Source organism: Erinaceus europaeus, chromosome 14 (assembly GCF_950295315.1).
Source record: "Erinaceus europaeus chromosome 14, mEriEur2.1, whole genome shotgun sequence".
NCBI lineage: Eukaryota > Metazoa > Chordata > Mammalia > Eulipotyphla > Erinaceidae > Erinaceus > Erinaceus europaeus.
Window position 1 is genome coordinate 58549598 of NC_080175.1, and position 21729 is coordinate 58571326.

At 41.8% G+C, this 21729-nt stretch overlaps 1 protein-coding gene across 2 annotated transcripts in view; it reads left to right on the forward strand.

Moving 5' to 3' along the window:
• The first annotated feature begins 10821 nt into the window (after positions 1 to 10821).
• Positions 10822 to 21729, forward strand: part of SEC62 (SEC62 homolog, preprotein translocation factor) — a 37174-nt gene continuing 26266 nt past the window's right edge. Inside the window, exons 1-2 of one of the 2 annotated variants that reach the window (XM_007522942.3) lie at positions 10822 to 11146; positions 21512 to 21620. In XM_007522942.3, coding sequence (XP_007523004.2) covers positions 11111 to 11146; positions 21512 to 21620 — 145 coding nt within the window. In that variant the 5' untranslated portion in view covers positions 10822 to 11110. Of the gene's footprint in view, positions 11147 to 19018; positions 19101 to 21511; positions 21621 to 21729 lie in introns of those variants that run through there. The other variant, XM_060171933.1, reaches the window with a different exon arrangement.

Consider the following 21729-nt stretch of genomic DNA (forward strand, 5'->3'; position numbering starts at 1 on the left):
TGTCTTAATGACCGGCTTCCCAGTTGGTGGTGCTTCCTTAGCAATAATGTGTTTAGCAACAGATTCCCTCAGCCAGTAACTCACCAATTCAGTTCAGAGCACCTCACTTCCCCCAACTTTCCCTGTAGCAGTAAAACATGGGGGGGGGGGGGTCAGGGAGAACAACACCTGAGAACATAACCCTGCAATGTTATAGTCTCGTAACCATTATTAAATCATATAAGGGAAATGGAGAGACAGCATAATGGTTATGCAAAAAGGTTCTCATGCAAAGGTGCCCAGACTATTAAATGGGGAAAGGAGAGTCTCTTCTACAAATGGTTTCGGAAAAACTGGGTTGAAACATGCAGAAGAATGAAGCTGAACCACTATATTTCACCAAACACAAAAGTAAATTCCAAGTGGATCAAGGACTTCGATGTTAGATTAGACACTATCAGATAATTAGAGGAAAATATTGGCAGAACTCTTTGCCATATACATTTTAAAGACATATTCAATGAAACAAATCCAATTACAAAGACTAAAGCGTGAGGGAGATAGCATAATGGTTATACAAATAGACTCTCATGCCTGAGGCTCTAAAGGCCAGGTTCAATCCTCTGCACCACTAGAAGCCAGAGTTGAGTGTTGCTCTAATAAAAATAAAATTAATGGGGCCAGGCGGTAGCTCAGCAGGTTAAGTGCACATGACACAAAGCGCAAGGACCAGCTCAAAGATCCTGGTTCCAGCCCCCAACTCCCCACCTGCAGGGGGGTTGCTTCACAGGCAGTGAAGCAGGTCTTCAGGTGTCTTTCTCCTTCTCTGTGTTCCCCTCCTCTCTCAATATCTCTCTGTCCTATGCAATAACAACAACTGTAATGGCAATAACAACAAGGGCAACAAAATGGAAAAAATGGCCTCCAGGAGCAGTGGATTCGTAGTGCAGACACTGAGCCCCAGCAGTAACCTTGAAGGCAAAAAATAAAATAAAAATTAAACTAAATTAAAAAAAACTAAATTGATTAAACTAAATTAAAAAATCTTCTACACAGCAAAAGATACCACCACCCAAACAACGAGACCCCTCACAAAATGGGAGAAGATCTTTACATGTGATATATCAAACAAGAGGCTAGTAACCAAAATATATAAACATCTTGCCAAACTCAACAACAAGAAAACAAATAGCCCCATCCAAAAATGAGGAGAGGACATGAACAGAATATTCACCATAGAAAAGACCCAAAAGGCCAACAAACATATGAAAAAAATGCTCTAAGTTATTGACTGTCAGAGAAATGCAAATAAAGACAACAACGAGATACCACTTCACTCCTGTGAGACTGTCATACTTCAGAAAAGATAGCAACAAATGCTGGAGAGGTTGTGGGGACAAAGGAACTCTCCTGCACCGCTGGTGGAAATTAAATTAGTCCAACCCCTGTGGAGAGCAGTCTGGAGAACTTTCAGGATAGAAGTGGACCTACCTTTTGAACCTGCAATTCCTCTCCTGGGGATATATCCCAATGAACCAAGTACAACCATCCAAAAAGATTTGTGGATACCTATGTTCATAGCAACAAAATTTGTAATGGCCCAAACCTGGAGGCAACCCAGGTGTTCAACAACAGATGAGTGGCTGAGCAAGTTGTGGTATATATACACAATGGAATACTACTTAGTTATTAAAAATGGTGATTTCACTGTTTTCAGCACATCTTGGATGGAACTTGAAGAAATCATGTTAAATGAGATAAGTCAGAAACAGAAGGATGAATATGTGATGATCTCTCTCATAGGCAGAAGTTTAAAAAAGAAGATCAGAAGAGAAAACTAAGCAGAACTTGGACTGGAGTTGGTGTATTGCACCAAAGTAAAAGACTCTGGGGTGGGGGAGGGTTCAAGTCCTGAAACATGCTGACAGAGGAGGACCTAGTGAGGGCTGAATTGTTATGTGGAAAACTAAGAAATGTTACATATGTGCAAACTACTGCATTTTACTGTTTATTGTAAACCATTAATCCTCTAATAAAGAAATTTTTTTTAAAAAGGCTTTCATGCCTGAGGCTTTGAAATTCCAGGTTCAATCCCCAGCATCACCATAAACCAGAGCTGAGCAATGCTCTGATTGAAGAAGAAGGAGGAGGAGGAGGAGGAGGAGAAGGAGAAAATTTAAAGATCCATTCTCTCTTCTAGATCGCTCGATTCTCATAGAGAGGTCATCATAAACAGCCTCTTCCACCATCATCCCAAACTCCTGAGAGATTTCTGTAGATGGCAACTGAGAGACAAGGTCAGAAACCCCCTTTTTCCTTGAAGTTACATACCTCTTCAGACACACAATCTTATAGTCTGCCTGTCTAATTGCTTTAACTGGACACACTGCACAACCTCTGCAGGCAAAACTTATGTGCATGTTACCTGTGAGGAGCCTCTTTGCTTTAGGGACTTGCATGGCAAACGCTAGAAGAAGAAGGGACTTGCATATAGCACCAGCAGCGCAGAGCCACAGATGTGCCCTCAGCTTCTCTTTGAGCCCTGCTCTGTGCTTCATGCCTGACACAGAAATGTCAGCACTTGCCACACAGGCCGGGCAGATATTTTACTGATCTCTCAACCTGCTCCTTGACATTTGTCTGACTTGTCCAACCAGTTCAGTGAACGAAGGGCAATATTTGCAGGGGTGGCTTGAAAGGCCAAACCATGTTTTGCTGGAAACAGAAAAGAGATTGTGGTTTCCTATCAGCTACAAAACACACACCAGGCATGTTTACAGGGGAGCACTGGTACAATCTGAGAATAAGCAGCAGTCTGATAATTTGATGATGTGAAAGGGACAGCAGCAATTCTACAGGAGGGTTCTGTAAAAGGGAACTTCTTTAGTCCTGGGGACCTATGGAAGATCAATCTTTGTTCCCATGTCAGGGGCCTAAAGCTTATTATTATTTAACCAGCCTCTGAGTATTTAACAACTAACTCTTCATGCGATGCCATTCACAGGCTATATTCTAAGCAAAGCTTCCCTTATAGAGGTCTTTACAAGTAGAATTATCTGTTTTGGTTGCTTCTTATGGTTACCAAATCTAAAATATTTCATAAATTCATAAAATTGTGTTTTAAGGGAGTCGGGCAGTGGCGCAGCGGGTTAAGCGCACATGGTGCAAATCGCCAGGACCTGAGTAAGGATCCCAGTTCGAAACCCCCGGCTCCCCACCTGCAGGGGAGTCGCTTCACAAGCGGTGAAACAGGTCTGCAGGTGTCTGTCTTTCTCTCCTCCTCTCTGTCTTCCCCTCCTCTCTCCATTTCTCTTTGTCCTATCCAACAACAACGACATTAATAACCACAACAATGTTAGACAACAAGGGCAACAAAAAGGAAAATAAAGAAAGAAAGAAAGAAAGAAAGAAAGAAAGAAAGAAAGAAAGAAAGAAAGAAAGAAAGAAAGAAAACTGTTAAAAAAATTGTGTTTTAAAATTTAGGGCAGTGGTCCAGGAATTGGACCAGTGGTTAATGTGTGAGACTCTCAAATTGCTAAAAAATGGACCTTCCCTATGACCCAGAAACTCCTGTTCTAGGGATCTACCCAAAGTCAGTAAAAATGCCTATCCAAAGAGATGTCTGTACATTTAGCTTCATAGCAGCACAATTTGTAATAGCCCAAATATGGAAGCAACCCAGATGTCCAACAATAGATAAGTAGGCTAGGAAGTTGTGGTACATATGAACAATGACATACTGCTCAGTTATTAAAAAATGATGAAATCATCTCCAATGCCTCATCTTGGGTGTAGCTTGAGGGAGTCAAGTTACATGACAGCAGTCAGAAGAGGGTAAGATGTCATTCACTAAAATGGTGGGAACTGGAGGTAATTGTGCTAAGTGGGATAAATAGACAAGTGGAAGATCATTACTACTGGATGCTTCCATTCACATGTGAACTAAAGATAGCTAAACCAAAACCTACTTGCAAATAACAGTAACCAAAATGGATCTTAGATTCTGTGGAAACCTTGGTGGTCCTCAGAGGGGAAGAGGGAGGAAGGGAAGGAAGCAGGAGAGAATGGAAGGGCTTCCATTAGTACAATGACACAAAAGCTTTGCACACACATACACACACCTAGTACTCCTAAAATGTTATAATACTATAAATTCTTGTTAAATTTTAAAGTGAGCATAAAAGAGGGAGAGAAAGAGAGAGAGAGAGAGAGAGTTTTTACTCTTTATTCACAGCAATATCTAACACAGTTCTACCATAGAAGGTACTCAGTGAATGAATACTGATGAATGATGGTTCAAAAGAGCTTTTAGTGTTTGTGTGATGGTGGAGCTGGTGAAGCAGCTGCCACCTCTCTCTGGTCCCAAAGACTTGCTGGCTCCCCTGCCAACTTCCCATAGGCATAGAGTCAAACCAGGAAATGATTGATAGGAACAAAACACAGCAAAGCGTAATCCACTCTTGATGGTTTTAATTAAATGGTTTCAGCTGTGTACACAAGGTTCCCAACAGCACTGTAATACCAAAGTTAAAGAACAAAATAACAATGTGTGCTTAACTGACTCCCATTATCTTAAGGGTTTTGTTTTTCCATTAACAATGGACAATTGCCTTATTAAATTGAAAATACTTAACACAACTGACCTATTCATTGTAGTTCCTAAGTTAGGAAAAGATTTTCTTTTAAACAAATGTTTTAGGAGGCCAGGTGGTGGCACACCTGCTGGTTAATACATGTTACAATGAGCAAGAGTCTGAGTTCAAGCCCCTGATCCTCACCTGTAGGGGGAAAGCTTCAAGAGTGGTAAAGCAGTGTTCCAGATGTCTTTCTTTCTCTTCCTGTATATCTCCCCCTTCCCTGCTGACCCAGCTATCAGCATGGTGGCCACCAAATTGGGTGTGGACTTAACATCAGGGACTCCTGCTCCCACAGCAGTGGGGATCCATAGGGGCTTGCCTCAGGCTAAGAGAGCTGTCCTGTCTCCATGCTGTCTCACAGTCCTGGCTTTGGTCTTTTAAGTTATTTTAGTTAAAAAAAAAAAGTGTGTGTATGTACAACTTATTATGGCCCAAACCTGGAACTTAAGGAACAAGGCTAAAAGAACACTAGTGGGAGACTGGGAAAGGAGGGGGAGGAAGTGTTGTTTAGTGTGCTGTCTTCCCTCCCTCCAGGGAGGCATGTAGGTAGTTTCCATGCCCTTGATTCAAAGTCCAGGTTCCTGCTAGACTGCTTTCCTTGTCCAGATCTCTGCCCTGGGCTTCTAGAAGCAGCTACTTCCCCATGGCACTTTGGGTTTAGACTAGGCTAAGATACAGGGGCTCTTGGGTCTTAACCTAGGAAAGGACAAGCCAAGGGCCTGAGGAGGGGACAAACCATGAGTCCTACCCTCAGAAGAGTTGAGGAAAGATGTGTCTGCCTGTGTTAGAGAGAGTTCCAGTCACACACCATGATATAGGGAGCTCATGCTGGCTGGCTCAAGGACACTGCCCACAAGATCCTAGGCCCAGGAGAGAGGCAAGGGGCTGGGGTGTGACAGATCCAGGAAGGAGAAGGTCAGTTATTTCCTCTCCTAGATGCAGAGAATGAGCAGGGCTTCACTACTTCCTACCAAAGTATCACAAATTAAGATTCTGCTGACACTTATTGATAATTGAATCAGTTAAAGATCAACCGTTTTGGGGAGAGAGTGTTGGGGAGGGAGTCAAATAAAAGTCACTCAGTCATCACTAGCAATGATGTTAATCTGATGTATTATTTGTTTATTCATTTACTTTGCCACCAGGATTATCTCTTGTGCTTGATGCTTTCCAGACTCCACCATTCCTGGTCCTGTTTTTTTTTTCTTTTTGATAGACAGTGACAGACAGAGAGTGAGGAGAGAGAGAGACATGCATAACACTAGTCTATTGTTCACAAAGCTTTGCTCTTGTAGGTGGTGATGGGGACTTGAACATGTGTCCTAATGCATGGAGTAACCTCTGGGCTCTACTAGGTAAGATACCACTCAACTCCCTGGTGTAATATGTTTAAGGAGTTAAAAGGAAACTCCTCCCATATGTAGTAAGTCACATTTGCATAAGAAGAAGGTTAAACAAATATATGTACAGTTTTGTTTGTTACAAGAGGGTAACTCATAGCTAGAGGTCAGAGTTGAAAAAGGTTCTTGACATACCCACTTGAGTCCTATGATTATATGCACTTATTTATTTTATTTTTTTACACATGTACAAACTACTGTTGATTATAAATGATTAATTCCCCCAATAAAGAAAAATAAGTAAATAAATAAATGCCTATGAAAAAATTTAAGTTTTATACTCTGTAATAAGTATTGCACTGTTATTTAGTCCTTTTAAAATTATTGGTATTTATTTATAAAATAAAAAATATCAATAAGACCATAGGATAAGAGGGGAAATAAGCCCACACAATTTCCACCACTAGAGTTCCATATCTCATTCCCTTCCCTGATAGCTTTCCTATTCTTTATCCCTCTGGGAGTATGGACCCAGGGTCATTATGGGGTGCAGAAGATGGAAGGTCTGGCTTCTGTGATTGCTTCCCCTATGAACATGGGCATTGGTAGATCAATCCATACTCCCAGCCTATCTCTATCTTTCCCTAGTGGGGCAGTGCTCTGGAGAGGTGGGGATTCAAGGTACATTAGTGAGGACCTCTGTCCAGGGAAGTCAGGTTGGCATCATGGTAGCATCTGCAGCTTGGTGGCTATTTAGTCCTTTTCTTTCATCCTCTTAGCTGTATATGCCTTTGTAGTATTTCTTCTCTTTACATTTATCACATTTTTTAAAATTTGTTAAATTTATCACATTTAAAAAATTTTCTTTATTGGGGGATTAATGTTTTACAGTCAACAGTAAATACAATAGTTTGTACATATGTAACATTTCTCAGTTTTCCACATAACAATACATTCCCCAGTAGGTCCTCTGCCATAATGTTCCAGGACCTGTACCCCCCCCCCAACCCCAGAATCTTTTACTTTGGTGCAATATAACAACTTCAGTCCAAGGAAAGGAAAGGGAAGGGAAGGGAAGAAGAAAAAGAAAGAAAATAAACTGTCTCTGAGGTTTTGTGAGATCTACGTCAGTTATCGTTAGGAAGGTGGCGATGGGTGTGGTGTAAGGACCATACCTGCAATTTTACAATCTTGTGAACCACTTACTGATCATACATTTAAAAAATGGCTTGGGAGAGAAGAGCTAGGTAAAGAGGTAGCTAGAGAAATCAGAAGGAAGAACTTTATATCATAATATGCCAAAGACAAGGAACAGGAAGTGAAAAAGTCAATACTTCAAACGCTGAATAGATGCAAAATTAAAAAAGGTTATAGTATTTGACAAGAATTACTGGTGGATGCTGGAGATAGACACTAACTTGTTGACGTCTAAGGAATGAGGAAGTTAGAACAGGAAAGTAAATTAAAGTTCTTGTGTGGGTAAAGATGATAGAACTATGTAGCTCTTGAGAGCTATAAGAAATACTTTGTTGAGACCTTCCCCAACTCATAGGACTCCTTAGCTCCATTTCAGGTGGCACAGTTCTTAACAAAGTTACAGAACCTAGATATAGAACAGGGCTCATGAGACAAGGCACATGTGCACATGTATCCATAAGTTGGGAGAAAACATATACCTTAAAGTAAAAGTGTGCAGTAGTCTACAGTGACTCAATAAGTGCAGCAAGCAAGTAGAAAGACCTAAAAACAGACAACATAAAGTACTTAATCAAATGTTTTCTACTTAGACCTAGATACCCTTCTCACCTACTTCCTATTTCACTTCTCTCAATCACTCTAAGTCTAACCCTGTCAGATAAAGTTAGGACTACAAAAGCCAGATAAGGGCAAGAGACCGGCACACTTTGATGATGGCCCTTTTGGTCACTACCAGGCTACGCTGTCATCTGGGGCCTGAGTCAGAAAATTCTAAGCTTCCCACACAGATATGATGGGACTAGACCTCTGACAGGTCCTTCTCTACACCATCACTGGTCATCTCCATTAGAAACAATATCATAAACCCTTTTGTGGGCCACTACAGGACCTTGCCCTCAGTGTAGAACAACAATGGTAGAAATTGCTCCAATCTCTGAAGAGAGGTTGGGTCAACATGCTCTGTCACATGAGGAAGACTGGTCCTGAAATGAGAGCAGCCTAGAATGTTCCTAGCTAAGACCATGGAAAGCAACCTCAGACTGACAGGGATGCAGAGGTTACACAGCTTCCTGTGCTAATATGAATAGACATGGGCCCTAGGTCAGATAGATGGTTTACAGTTTCCCTTATTTGGGAGCTACCCTCTGCCCTGATCCAGCTTTCCAGTCCTATTCTCAACTCTGACACCATTTTCCCAGACAATACTTTTAGCCCACCTGCATATTAGCTATCAGGTTTCGGCAAAAATTATAAGTCATGGACCCCTTGGAATATACCTAAAATAGACTTCCTAGTTTCTTCCAGCATGAAGAAACCCAAATCTCGCTATATTCTTCCCTTTAGGTTCCTGATTATTAAACAATTTGTTTTGCTTTATGTCTCTCTCTTTTTTTTTTTTCTTCTTTATATCTTAATGCTTTTTAGCCACCAAGTCACAGATGCTACCATGACACCAATCTGACTTCTCTGGGCAGACGACCTTACCAATGAGTCCTGGAACTTCACCTCCCCAGAGCTCTACTCCACTAGGGAAAGATAGAAACAGGATGGAGTTATGGATGGACCTGTCAACACCCATGTCCAGTGGAGAAGCAATTATAAAAGCCAGACCTCCCACCTTCTGCACCCCATAAAGATCTTTGGTCCGTACTCCCAGAAGGATAAAGAATAAGGAAGTTTCCAATAGAGGGGATGGGATATGGAATTCTGGTGATGGGAATTGTTATGGAATTGTACCCCTCTTATCCCACAATCTTGTCAATCATTATTAAATCACTAATAAAAAGGGGGGATTTTCATTCCTCCATCATAGACCTAACCTTGCATGAAGTAGGAATTCAATATCTATGGGTACCAAATGCAATGATATTTTCAGCTTTCCCCAGGACAAAAGCCTAGGCTTCTCCAGGTAAAACATAACAAAACAAATCCATCATCATTTTGTATGGAGAGGAGCAAAATGAATAAATGTCACTTTCTATGTTAGGCTTTAATTAATTGGCAATACTGATCACTTTGAGGGATGAAGAGATAGCTTAGTGGTTACACAAAAGACTTACATATCTGAGACACTAAAGTCTTAAGTTCAATTCCTGGTACCACTATACATCAAAGTTACATGGTGCTCTGGTGAAAATAAACAAGTAACTTTGCACATATCACACACACACACACACACACACACCATGTCCTAAGCACACATTGATTATAGACAGTAAAAGAGAAAGGAATTATCAAATCAATAAATTGTTTGCTTACTTTGTCTCTGAGTGCAGAATTGCATAGTCAAAGGAAAAAGGGGAGGATGGTCATGCACCAGTTAGAGATCATGTTTATGCACAAGGACCCAGGTTCAAGCCCCTGCAGGTAGAAAGTTCCACGAGTGGTGAAGCAGAAAAAGGAAAAAAAAAAAGAGTGCTAGCACCAAGATACCACTATATGCCTTTATTACATATTTAATTATTATGAGGCTACATTTATAGGAAACTTGAATAATTCTTTTTAACAGTAATTTCTTGCTTCATACATTTTTATTTACTTTTGGATAGAGACAGAGAGAAATTGTGAGGGAAGGGGGAGTTAAAGAGGGAGAGAGACAGAGAGACACCTGCAACCCTGCTTTACCACTCATGAAGCTTTCTGCCTCCAGGTGGGAACCAGGGGCTTGAACCCGGGGTCCAAGTGCACGGTAATGTGGGCGCTTAACCAGCGTGTGCACCATGGTCTGGCCCCAGAAACTTGAAGAATTCTTTAATGATAAAATACAATGTAACAGTAAGTGAAAAAAAGACTATCACTTTACACATGCAGTATGATCTCCATTTAAGGAAGGAGGAAACAAACACACGTACAACTAAACACACATAAAGTAGGATCAGTACAAGAAAATAGACTAAAATGGTAACAGATATTCTGAGAGGTACAATAAAGTTTTCCTCAGCTTCTTTGTCCTGTATTTTCCAGACTTTCTAGAATTAAGAATGCTTTCAAATCTCTCCAAAGCCAGAAAAACATATATAAATACTTATCAGCAATTTAAACTCTTTCTCTCTCAGTCTAGCTAAGGTCTAACACAGCAACAGCTCTACCAGTAATCCACTAGTCTCACTGCAGTTTCCTTCATTCTCAACTTGAATCTTTCTATTAGTTGTACTGATGGCTCTGACTCTTGAACTAGAAATGTGAGTTTTGAGGGTTGGGGAGATAGCACAATGGTGATGCAAAAAAAAGGCTTTCATGCCTGAGGCACCAAAGGTTCCACGTTCAATCCCCAGCATCATCAGCATCTGAACAATGCTCTAGTTTAAAAAAGACAAGAAAAACAGTAAGGGTGTTTGTTTTGAGCAGCATCTCGGAAAAAGAAATGGGAAGATGCAGATTGTTGGAGAAGTCATACTACCCCAGACATTACTCCACAATAATTAAATAAATCAGTGAATGTGTGAGCCTCAGTTGTCTCCACTTTCCCTTCTTTTAAAATGGATCTTGGGATTTGCACAGGGTAGGGAGCCAGGCCCTGCCACCTCCTGTCTAGAATCTGCGGATCCCAGGAAATCCCGGGGTGAGAGGCCCCGCCCGTCAAACGTGCTGCTTCCAGGGGGCGGGGCCTGTGAATCTATTTGGGTAGCTGCCCAGGTGATTCGGGTGCTCAGACTGGTTGCAGAGCAAGTCCTCGCAGCGATCCTCCTAATCAGACCCACACAGCTCTACGCCCCGTGGTCCCCAACAACTCCCGGTCCCGGCAGCCCCAGCAGCCCCAGCAGCCCCAGCGGCGGCCAAAGGAGTGGGTGGAGCCGGCGCCGCCGAGGCCCCGCCCCCTCCCTCCTGCGCCCCTCCTCGCCCCCTCCCCGGGAGCCCACCGGCAGGTTACATAACGGGCCCCGCGGCGCGCTCTCGCGAGGTTTCCGCCGCCCCCTCCTCTCTCCACGTCAGAGGAAAGCGGGCGGAGCGGCCAACATGGCGGAACGCAGGCGACACAAGAAGCGGATCCAGGTAGCAAAGCCGAGCCCGGGGGGAGGGAACTTGCGGAGCTCTTGGACGTGGGGGAAGCGGGAAGAGCCCCCCGGAAGGGCGAGCAAAGCCGAGGGCTGGGTGGCGTGGGCCCTCGCCGCGGGCCGCCGGCTCCAGACTGCGTCGTTGTGAGGGACCCTAGGTGGGGGGGCGGCGGCCGCGGGGACCCGGGCGGAGGCGGCGGGAGGCGCCGGGGCCCAGCCACCTTCCGCGGGCCCCGCCTTCGCCGCCACCCGCTCCCCATCCTCCTGCCTGGGAGCCCCCCAGTCGAGGCAGCAGGGAGTGGGAGAAAGGAGAGGGCTGACCTAACGCAGCGGGTCTTTGTGCGCAGCCGGAAGGGCCGCTCCGGCTTGGTCAGCGGCCCAGGCGGCGGTCTGTCCGTCCAGATGTTTAGTGCGCCCCCTCCCCCGTGTTACCAACTTAGTGCAGTGGCAGCTGCCGGCTGCATTCCGGCGACGCGGTGTAAACACAGCTCGCTGGTGCTGCAGTGAGCCGGGCGCGCCCAGCAGCCTTCCCCATCCCTGTGTCATCCTCATAACCTACATAGCATCCCTCCCTCCCTCCCTCCTTCCACCTGCGGGCCGGCCGGGCATTTTCCCTGGGGCGCTACCCCCCACCCTTCCCCGACGACGTTGCTCTTTGCCAAAAGGGCTCAATGTGTGCAACACCCTAGTGTCAGTGTTGACCGGCCCAGTCCATTCGTTAATCGGAGGACACCCGATGTCACCGCAGATTGATAACATGGTGTAAATGGTTAATATCGCTAGTCACGGATTGATGCGCTTTTTTTTTTTTCCCTTTCAGCCTCTAACTATGTCGTGGCTTATAATGATTTTCTTTATCTCTTCATTAAAAAATATATAGTTTATCACCCAACTGGCATACATACATGTACCACACAGCTTATTGAGACGTGCAAGTTAAATTATTTCTTCAAATCTTGAACTATTTAAAAGATGTCAGAGGTTGGTGCATTTGGAATTTTGGAACTGAACAGAAATAGGTAGCTGTGAATAGGGTAGAGGAGGGAATCAAACAAATTCTCCCTGGCCGGGTCCAGGTAGGTCATAACACAGGGCTGGGGAGACAGCATAATAGTTACACAAAAGACTTTCATGCCTGAGAATATGAGCTCCCAGATTCAATCTCCAGCGCCAACCACTATAAGCCAGAACAGAGCAGTGTTTAGCGTCTCTCTCTCTCTCCCACTAGTAAATAAGTAATACATATTCATTATTCCGTTATTATTATTTGTTTTAAAATGAGACACACTCATACCCAGAGCACTGCTCAGCTCCGACTTACAGTGATGCTGGAGATCGAACCTGGGAGCTCAGAACCTCAGGCATGAAAGTCTTTTGCAGAACCATTATGCTACTTCTCCCAATGCCAATAATTTTTTAATATTTATTTGCCCTTTTGCTGCCCTTGTTTTTCATTGTTGTTGTAGTTATTATTGTTGTTGTTATTGATATCATTGTCGTTGGATAGGACAGAGAGAAATGGAGAGAGATGGGGAAGACAGGGGGAGAGAAAGATAAACACCTGCAGACCTGTTTCACCGCCTGTGAAGCGACTCTCCTGCAGGTGGAGAACCGGGATCCTTACTCTGGTCCTTGCACTTTGCGCCACGTGCGCTTAACCCACTGGCTACTGCCTGACTCCCGCCAATAATTTTTTTAAATAACCAAGACTTAAGGCTGTTATGGAGGATGCTTTAATTACACTATGCTTAATCTTTTAAGATTGAGTTATTATTGATCAGAGGTCGATATATAGCACTTCTAAAATTTCTGTTTTAGCTGTCAGTTTTGTGCTTAGTGGGTTCATGTTTACACTTAAAGTTTGTTTTTGCTCCATCAGTATACATTTTTCATAATAATCTCAACTGGTCTTTAATATTGTTGTAAAGGTGATTGGATTTTACTGTTTGATGTGTTACTCTTAACTTATAAGTAATCTTATACTGATCAGAAAGGTAGACTTGGGGCCAGGTGGTGGGGTACCTGGCTGAGCGCACATGTTAAAATGTGTAAGGACCCAGGTTTGAGTCCCCAGTCTCCACCTGCGGGGGGGGGGGGGGCTTTGCAAGTGGTGAAGCAGGGCTGCAGGTGTGTCTCTCTGACTCTTTCCTTTTCTATCCCTCTTGATCTCTGGCTGCCTCTATCCAATAAATAAATAAAGATAACAAAAAAAGAAAAAGAAAGGTAGGTTTAAGGTGCTGTTTAGCTAAAAGTTGAACTAGAAGATGCAGTTATTCAGTAATTATTAGCTTTGTAATTTTGGGCAATTTGCTTTTTACTTTACTTTCCAAATCTGTGAGATGGAATGTGTACACCAGAACAGACAAGGTTATAGGGTTCTCTGTCTGTCTGTCTGTCTCTCTCTCTCTCTCTCTGTGTGTGTGTTTGTGTAGGGGGGAGATGAGTTAACAATTTATTAAAGGCTGTAAATGTTATTAAAAGAATGTTTTGTAACTCCCTCTTTATCCCCCCCCTCACAGAACCCCACCCCTTAGCTGTATGTGAGGAATTTGAGGTGAATTGTTTGGGATTTTGTTAAGAACTATGATGTGATGAGGAAAGAGTAACTTTATTCAGTTAAGAGATTATTAGGTTATATTATGATATTATACAGCAAGTATAGTATACTGTGCATTTGAGGATGGGAAAAATGTCTAAGAATCTGTTAACAGCTTAACATACTGCTGAATGAAAAAAAGAGCATTTATTTTTCCTATTCCCAGACTTTCTAACATAGCTTTGTAGAATGTTGTGATTTTGGGAGTGCATCTTGGCATACTACTACTACGCTGGCTTAACAAATTAATAAAAATATGCTACATCGGGACTGGGGAGAAAGCATAAAGATCCTGCAAAAGACTTTCTCATGCCTGAGTCTCCAAGGTCCCAGGGTCAATCCCCTGCCCTACCCTAAGCCAGACCTCAACAGTGCTGCAGTCTCTTTCCCTCTTTATCGTTCTCTCTGCCTCATTAAAAATAGCTAAATTTTAAAGATACTATATCTTATAAAATTCCCTCCCCCCCCAGGAGTCAGAAACTATAATATTGGCATCACTTTAGACAAAAAAAAAAAAATCAAATGTAATGGCAAAGTTAGGGTTTAAATTATAGAAGAGATTCTATTGTAAAACTTTGGGGCAAAAAAAACCCACAAAAGGTCTGTAATATCAAGTGTGTTTCCTGTTGTTTGTTACTTGATGTTTCATGATTTTGAAAAGATGTTTATGTTCACAAGAGTCAGTGCCCTTGAATTAGGATTTGTACTCTGGGGGAAATGCTTGATACAAACAAAAGTTCAGGGTTTCAGAAAGTAACAAATTTACTTGCCTGTTCTGGCATAACACAGTATCAGGTTCTAGTGTACCATTAAAAGTGGAAGCAAGTGAACTGTTTTGTCTTATTTCCTTCTTGGGCTTTTTTTTTCCCCCACCAGTATTATCACTTGGGCTGGGTGCTGGCACCACAAACCTACTGTTCCTGGCAGCCTTTTTTTTTTTTTCTATTTTATTTTTATTTCATAGGACAGAGAGAAATTTAGACAGAAGGGTGGATAGAAAAAGGGAGAGAAAGGTAGACACCTGCAGTCCTGTTTCACTGCTCATGAAGCATCTTCCCTGCAGATGGGGAGCAGGGGTTCGAACCCGGGTCCTTGTACATGGTGCTATGTGAGCTTAACTGAGTGTTCTACCACCAGGTCTAAGGAGTGAGGAATCTCTCTGTTCAAGTTAATGAAGCATTTGGAAATAAGTTGTTGGTGTGTATGTGTGTATGTTTAATTGCCACCAGGATTTACCCTGCTCCTGGCAGCTATCTTTTTTTTCTCCTTTTATTTAATTGCCATGAGGATTTACCCTCCTCCTGGCAGCTATCCTTTTTTCTCCTTTTATTTATTTATTTTCTTCATTTGATATGACAGAGAAATTGAGGGGATAGGGAGATAGGAAGACAGAGACCCTGTATCACTGTGTCGCCACTTGTAAAGCATCCCCCTGCACTTTGGAACATGTACACTTAACCAAGTGCATCACTACCCAGCCCCAGTTGTCAGTTATTTTTAAAATGCATTTATGTGGCTTGTGTTTGTTCATTTCTTTCGGAATACACAGTGAGTATGTGTAGGTTTAGCAAGGAGAAGTTTTCCAGGAAAGGTGGTTTAGAATCATGATAGCATGAAATTTTAGGGGTAAGAATGGTTTTCAAATAAAATTTGTTGGAAGTCCTTTTTCACAAATGCAGTTCTTTTATAAATAAATCTGAGTGGTGGGCCCAAAGTCCTTAGCACTCCACTACTATGCACTACTACCACCCCAGAGTCACACTATGTTTTAAGGTCAGAATGTTGACTAGGTATAAAATTTACTCATCTGAACCTTGAGTGAATCAGTGAGTGACCCATGGTTACGCATCGAGATAGTAAAGCCAGAGTTTCTAATTTCCAGTTGAATGTTCTTTATGTTAAAGAATTATTTATTTATATGGGGGGAGGGGGGAGAAGACAGGCAGACAGACTCTAGAATACTACTCAATTCTGAAATATGACAATGCCAGGAAGTGAATCTGGAACCTTTTCGGACCCAGGAAATATGCATGTTCTATGCCTGAACATTGTGCTGTCTTCCCAGCCATAATAAAACAGTTCTTTACCTTATCCTCTTGGGTTATTTTGCTTAGCATGACACACATACTGATTCATTTGCATTGTAGCATAAAAATGCCATCCTTTCTTAACAGATGATTGGTTGAATGTTCTTTATAACTCATCACTGATAAACTTGTCCCAAAATAATCTCAAAACTGTATATTAAATTGTATAACAAAGACTTAATATGACTTGTCCCTGCTAAAATTACGCCATCCCATTTAGTATTATGTTCATGTGTATTTGATTGAGTTTTGGAACATTCAGTTGGTTTATTCATAGAACTTTTATAATTTGTATCTCAGCTAATTTTGTTGCACCTGTCTGTCTTCCTGGTACTGAAACTGACACATCATGGCTCAACATGCTTAATTTCAGGAAAGGGAAGGAGAAAGTTTGATACTATAAAGCCTGATTCCCTGGGTTTGTGTTTATGTGTGTTTGTTTACCAGAGCATTGCTAAACCTTGGCTTCTGGTAGTGCTGGGGGTTGAACCTGGAGCCCTTGGGGCTTTCTGCATAACTACTGAACTATTTCCCCAGTCTTTTGGATCCTTTTGAAGTGAAAGAGCCCAGAGAGGCAATCATAAGTCTGAAAACTCCCCCTTATGGGCATAATGGAATAAGGCAAGAAGTTATGGCAGCAGGATACTGTTACTTGCAAGATACAGAAATTCTTGTAAAGTTGTAGCAGTTACATGCTGTGTGACTTTAGGAAGTGATTTATCTGAGGTCCCTTCCAGCTTTTAAAAGAATTGAAAAATGTGATTCTTCTTTTTTTTTAAAAAATATTTATTTATTTATTGGATAGAGACAGCCAGAAATCGAGGGGGAAGGGAGTGATAAAGAAGAGAGTGTGGTCTGGGAGATGGTGCAGTGGACAAAGCATCAAACTCTCAAGCATAAGGTCCTGAGTTCAACCCCAGGCAGCACATGTACCAGAGTGATGTCTGACTCTTTCTCTCTCCTGTTATCATTCTTCATGAATAAATAAATTAAAATTTTAAAAAAGACACTTGCAGCACAGCTTCACCACTTGCAAAGTTTTCCCCATGTAGGTAGGACTCAAACACGGGTGTTTGCGCATTGTAACATGTGCATTCAACCAGGTATGCCACTGTCGACCGGTTCTTTCTCTCGCTCACCCAAGGGACAAAAAAACGAAGTAAAGACACCAGGGAGACTGAAGCGTGCTCAGATCTCATTTATTAGCAGGTTTTCAAGAGTTTAAATAGAAAACCAAACAAAGGGCATTGTTAGAAATTACAGGTTTCTTAAGGGTCAGCTTGCCCCTGTGGTAGGGGGCTGGTATGACAAGAGTTGATACATAAAGATCAATACAATTAGTCTCCTGATGCAGGCATTTAATTATCCAAAGGTATTTAAGAGAAGAATAGGGGTTGAATCAGTAAGGTGAGATAGAGAAGGAAGAACAAGGCTTTAAAGACATCAGAAGGGCTCCAGGAAATAAGGTCTTGGGGGGCTTTTCACTTGTCCTGTGTTAGGAGTGTGTGACAGGATGTGCTCTTCCTTTGTGATCAAAAGGTGAAGTGGAATGTGTGAACTTTGAGTGAATGAATCTTAAGTAGGCGGCCATGTGGCCTGCAGTTTTAGGTTTCTGTGGGCTTGAGAGTCAAGAAGGGAAGAACTTGAGAGTCAAGAAGGGAAGTTTTCCCCTTTGCTCACCTCGGTTGAGAGAGACTAACAAGAGGGTATCTTCTCAGACCTCCATCCAAGGATGGGGGGAGTTCTCCCTAAGCTCTATCAAGCTTACACATAGCCCCACATGCCACCACCCATTCTTTTACTGTGAATTTTTACAGGTAACTTACACTGTTTATATGAAGATAGTAAAAATGTGAGCCAGCTTTTTTAGTTTTGTCTCCTTTGGCTTGACTGCTAAGCTTATATCTATTAACGATAACAATGTTTGCAAAGTTCTTCTAAGTTGATAAACTTGTCCCAAACATTAGCATGTGCAAGGATCTGGTTTCAAGCCCCTAGTTCCCACCTGCAAGGAGGGGCATCACAAGTGGTGAAGTAGTCTGCAGATGTGTGTCATTCTCTCTCCCCCACCCTCTCAATTTCTATCCTATGGGAAAGAGTGGGGGGGGGTACACCAGCCAGCCACTGGGAGCACTTGTTTGTTCATACAAGCACCAAACCCCAGTGATAATCTTGGTGACAAATAAATAATAATAGTAATAATAAAAATTAAATTAAAATTAATAAATGGAAAATGCTCTAAGATTGAAGCCCTTGACTTTCCACTGTGGTGGAATAGCTCACTTGAATAGTACACTGCTTTATCATGTGTGTGACCCAGGTTCAAGCCCAGCCCCATCACACTGAAGAAAGCATTGGTACCTGTCTTCTGTCTCTCTCTCTCCCCCTCCCCATCTCTCTCTCCCCCCACCCCCCCTCTATATCTGCCTGCCTCTGTATCTTGAAAAAGGGGGAGGGTATCCTTTGTCATACCCTAGTACTATCCATACTAATGTGTATTTATAGTGTATTATACAAACATGACTTAGGGAATCAGGTGGTGGCACAAAGTGCAAGGACCAGCATAAGAATCCTGGTTCGAGCCCCTGGCTCCCCACCTGCACGGGAGTCATTCACAAGTGGTGAAGCAGGTCTGTAGGTGTCTATCTTTCTCTCCCCCTCTGTCTTCCCCTCCTCTCTCTATTTCCCTCTGTCTTATCCAACAACGATGGCATCAATAACAACAATAAAACAAGAGCAACAAAAGGGAATTAATAAATAAATATTTTAAAAAAACATGATTTAACATGATAGTAATATATGCTAAGATATTTTAGTATGGTTTCAAACACTGAAATTCAGAATGTCAGAATGTATGTTTTTGACTAGGCCCCAAATTAAATAATTGTGAAATTCCTAGGTATTAGTAAATGGTACTGTCAGGGTTTGAATTTGCAGTTTCTTAAGAGTCTGTTCGCATAAGTATTTAATTTTTACTGGAGTCTTCATCTGGACTTAGTGGGTTGGGCATTTAATGTTTAATTGCTACAAACAACCCACAGATGAGGCAGCAGGAGAGTAGAGCTGTGCCCTGTTTGTGGGGCTGTGGAAGTAGAGGAGCTGGGAGATGAAAAGGAAGAGAGATGAGAAATATCTGCCAGGTTAGAAACTTTTGTTTCATTTCATCTAACAGCTTGCTCCTTTTCAGGATCAAGTTAAAGCTGAAACCTTGGCTTGTTAATTATTCCTTGCTCTCGTAAAATATAACCGAATTTGGATATCAGAAAGTTGTAAGCAAACTGGCATAAACACTGATAATTTAGATTGTTTTCTAGCTTGTGCTTCCTCACTGTCATTTGACACTTTAAGATACAGACCTTGAAATAATTCACATTTAGATTATATAATTTGTGTATTGCTGAAAATGTTGCTTGAATGCCCAATGCGGTGTCATTAAACACTGAATTAAAGGCAGATATCTTTTATTTTTCTTTAATAATGGGTTACAGGTTTTTTAAGTTTGTGTTTATCAGATCTCTAGATTCCACATGAGTGAAGCCAACTTTTATCTCTTTATTTCACTAAGTATAATCACCTCTAGTTCTATCCATCTTATTCCAGGTGACGCAGTAACATCATCTTTTGATTGCAGAGTAGTATTCCTTGGACTATATATATCCCATAACTTCTTTAGCCAGTCATCTGTTGATGGGTATTTAGGCTACTCCCACTCTCGTGGCTATTGAGACTAGTGCAGTTATGAACACGGGGTGCTTGTGCCTTTGAATTAGTGTTTGAATGTCTTGTGGATTAATGCCTAAGAGTGATATTGCTGGGTGCTGGGTCATAAGGTACTTCCATTTTTATTTGTTTTAGGACTCAAGTCTTTTCAAATTTATTTTTATTAATGATTTAACAATGGTTTACAAGATCATAAAAATTCAGGGGTATATAGTTCCACACTGTATCTACCACCAAAGTTTTGTGCTACCCTCCCACACACCCTTACCATAATCACCATAGTTCTCACAAAGTCTTAGAGATAATCTGTAGTTGATTTTTTTTTTCCTTAAAGTTCATGTCGTTTAATTCTCTGTATTCTACATGTGAGTGAAACCATCTGATAGTTTTCTTCCCCCTTTTTACTTATTTCACTAAGCATAATCACCTACAGTTCTGGATTTTTCACTCAGGTCACTTTCCATGTCTCTGCCTTCTATCCTTTTGCCCTTGTTTTCTTACTACTACTTAGATATTCTTGATTTGGGGTTTATACACTTTTTTTTTCCCTGTAGGGTTATCAGTGGAGCTTGGTGCCTGCACTACGAATCCACTGCTCCTGGAGGCCATTTTTTCCATTTTTGTTGCTATTATTACTGCTGGATAGGACAGAGAGAACTTGAAAGAGAGGTAGAGAAAGATAGACACCCGCAGACCTGCTTCACCACCTGTGAAGCGACCCCCTGCAGGTGGGGAGCTGGGGGCTTGAGCCTGAATCCTTATGCTGATCTTTGTGCTTCGCAACGTGTGCTTAATCCCCTGTGCTACTGCTCGGCCCCCTGCACACTATCTTATTCAAGGAAATCTTTGTTTTTGTTCTGTCTCTGTCTCTCTTTGTCTATCTCTCTTTCTGCCATAGTTCTCCCAAGGTCATAAATATGGGTTGACTGTATGTTTCCTTTTTCAAGTTTGTGTGTTTCAATTCCCTACATTCCACTCATGAGTGAAATCATACAATAGTTGTCCTCTCCAGTTTCCCAGAGGTGCTATACCATTTTGCATCCCCACCAGCAGTGTATAAAGGCAAAACTCTGGTTTCATAGCCTACAGCAATAAGACAGTTTTAGATTGTATACATATGCATACAACATAAACCACTTGTATTTTCTTCAGCATACAGGTAGGGAGAATTAATTACTCAGTAACAATTATCAAGTAACTAGTTCAGAATGTCAGGAAATAAAAGGAAGAGAGGGAGAGCAATAAACAGTGAAGAAAGTAGAAAATGTGAGGACGGGAAATTAAAGCAGCCTTTCCAATTCCATTAGTCAATTCTTCAAATGATATTGTAATTTAATTTTGCTATACTCTTCCTGGGGAAGAAAAGAAAGACAAGTTGTTGGAAAGGAGTCCTGGACCATACTTGGATCTGTAACCCCAAGGGGAATGGAAAGGAGTGCTAAACACCTTAGTTAGTGGTTCTTAACGGCCACCTCACTGGGACAGCCGTCATTGTTAATTTGAGAACTCTTTCTACAGTCTATTACTCATTGTTCAGGGCTTTCGCTGAACGTTTATTTGTGGCACCTGTTTCTGCTTAGCTTGTTATGTTGGCACTTATTATTGGCAGCCTGTTAATCTTTGCAGTTACTGCTTTGTGGCCTATAAAAAGAGACCAGGCAAGAGTGAAGGTGAGCTGGTAAAGTTGGCATCTGCTGCAAAAGTAACTCAGAAAAACTGCTTTATAGCTGAGGTCAAGAAGCATACAGGTTTGTGGCCAATCAACTTGTACTAGAAAAGCATGTGATTTTAAAACTTCCATTCTGCCTTTTGCATACATTACTAGATCTGTTCCAGAGGAGTTTGAAAGGAAGACATATTCTTTACTTAGTGATATGCCAAATAGAACTGAAAATGATTCTTGGGTACACACATTTTTTCATATAAATGTTTACATTAAATTATTATTCTTGCTTTGCAGGAAGTTGGTGAACCATCTAAAGAAGAGAAAGCTGTAGCCAAATACCTTCGATTCAACTGTCCGACAAAATCCACCAATATGATGGGTCACCGGGTTGATTATTTTATTGGTAGGGTTATGTTAGTAAAACTATATTAGAGCACCTATTTTCTGAGGAGACTTAAATTTAGAACGTGGTCATTTTAAAAGTGATTTCCACCTGTGACTGAAGATGCCTA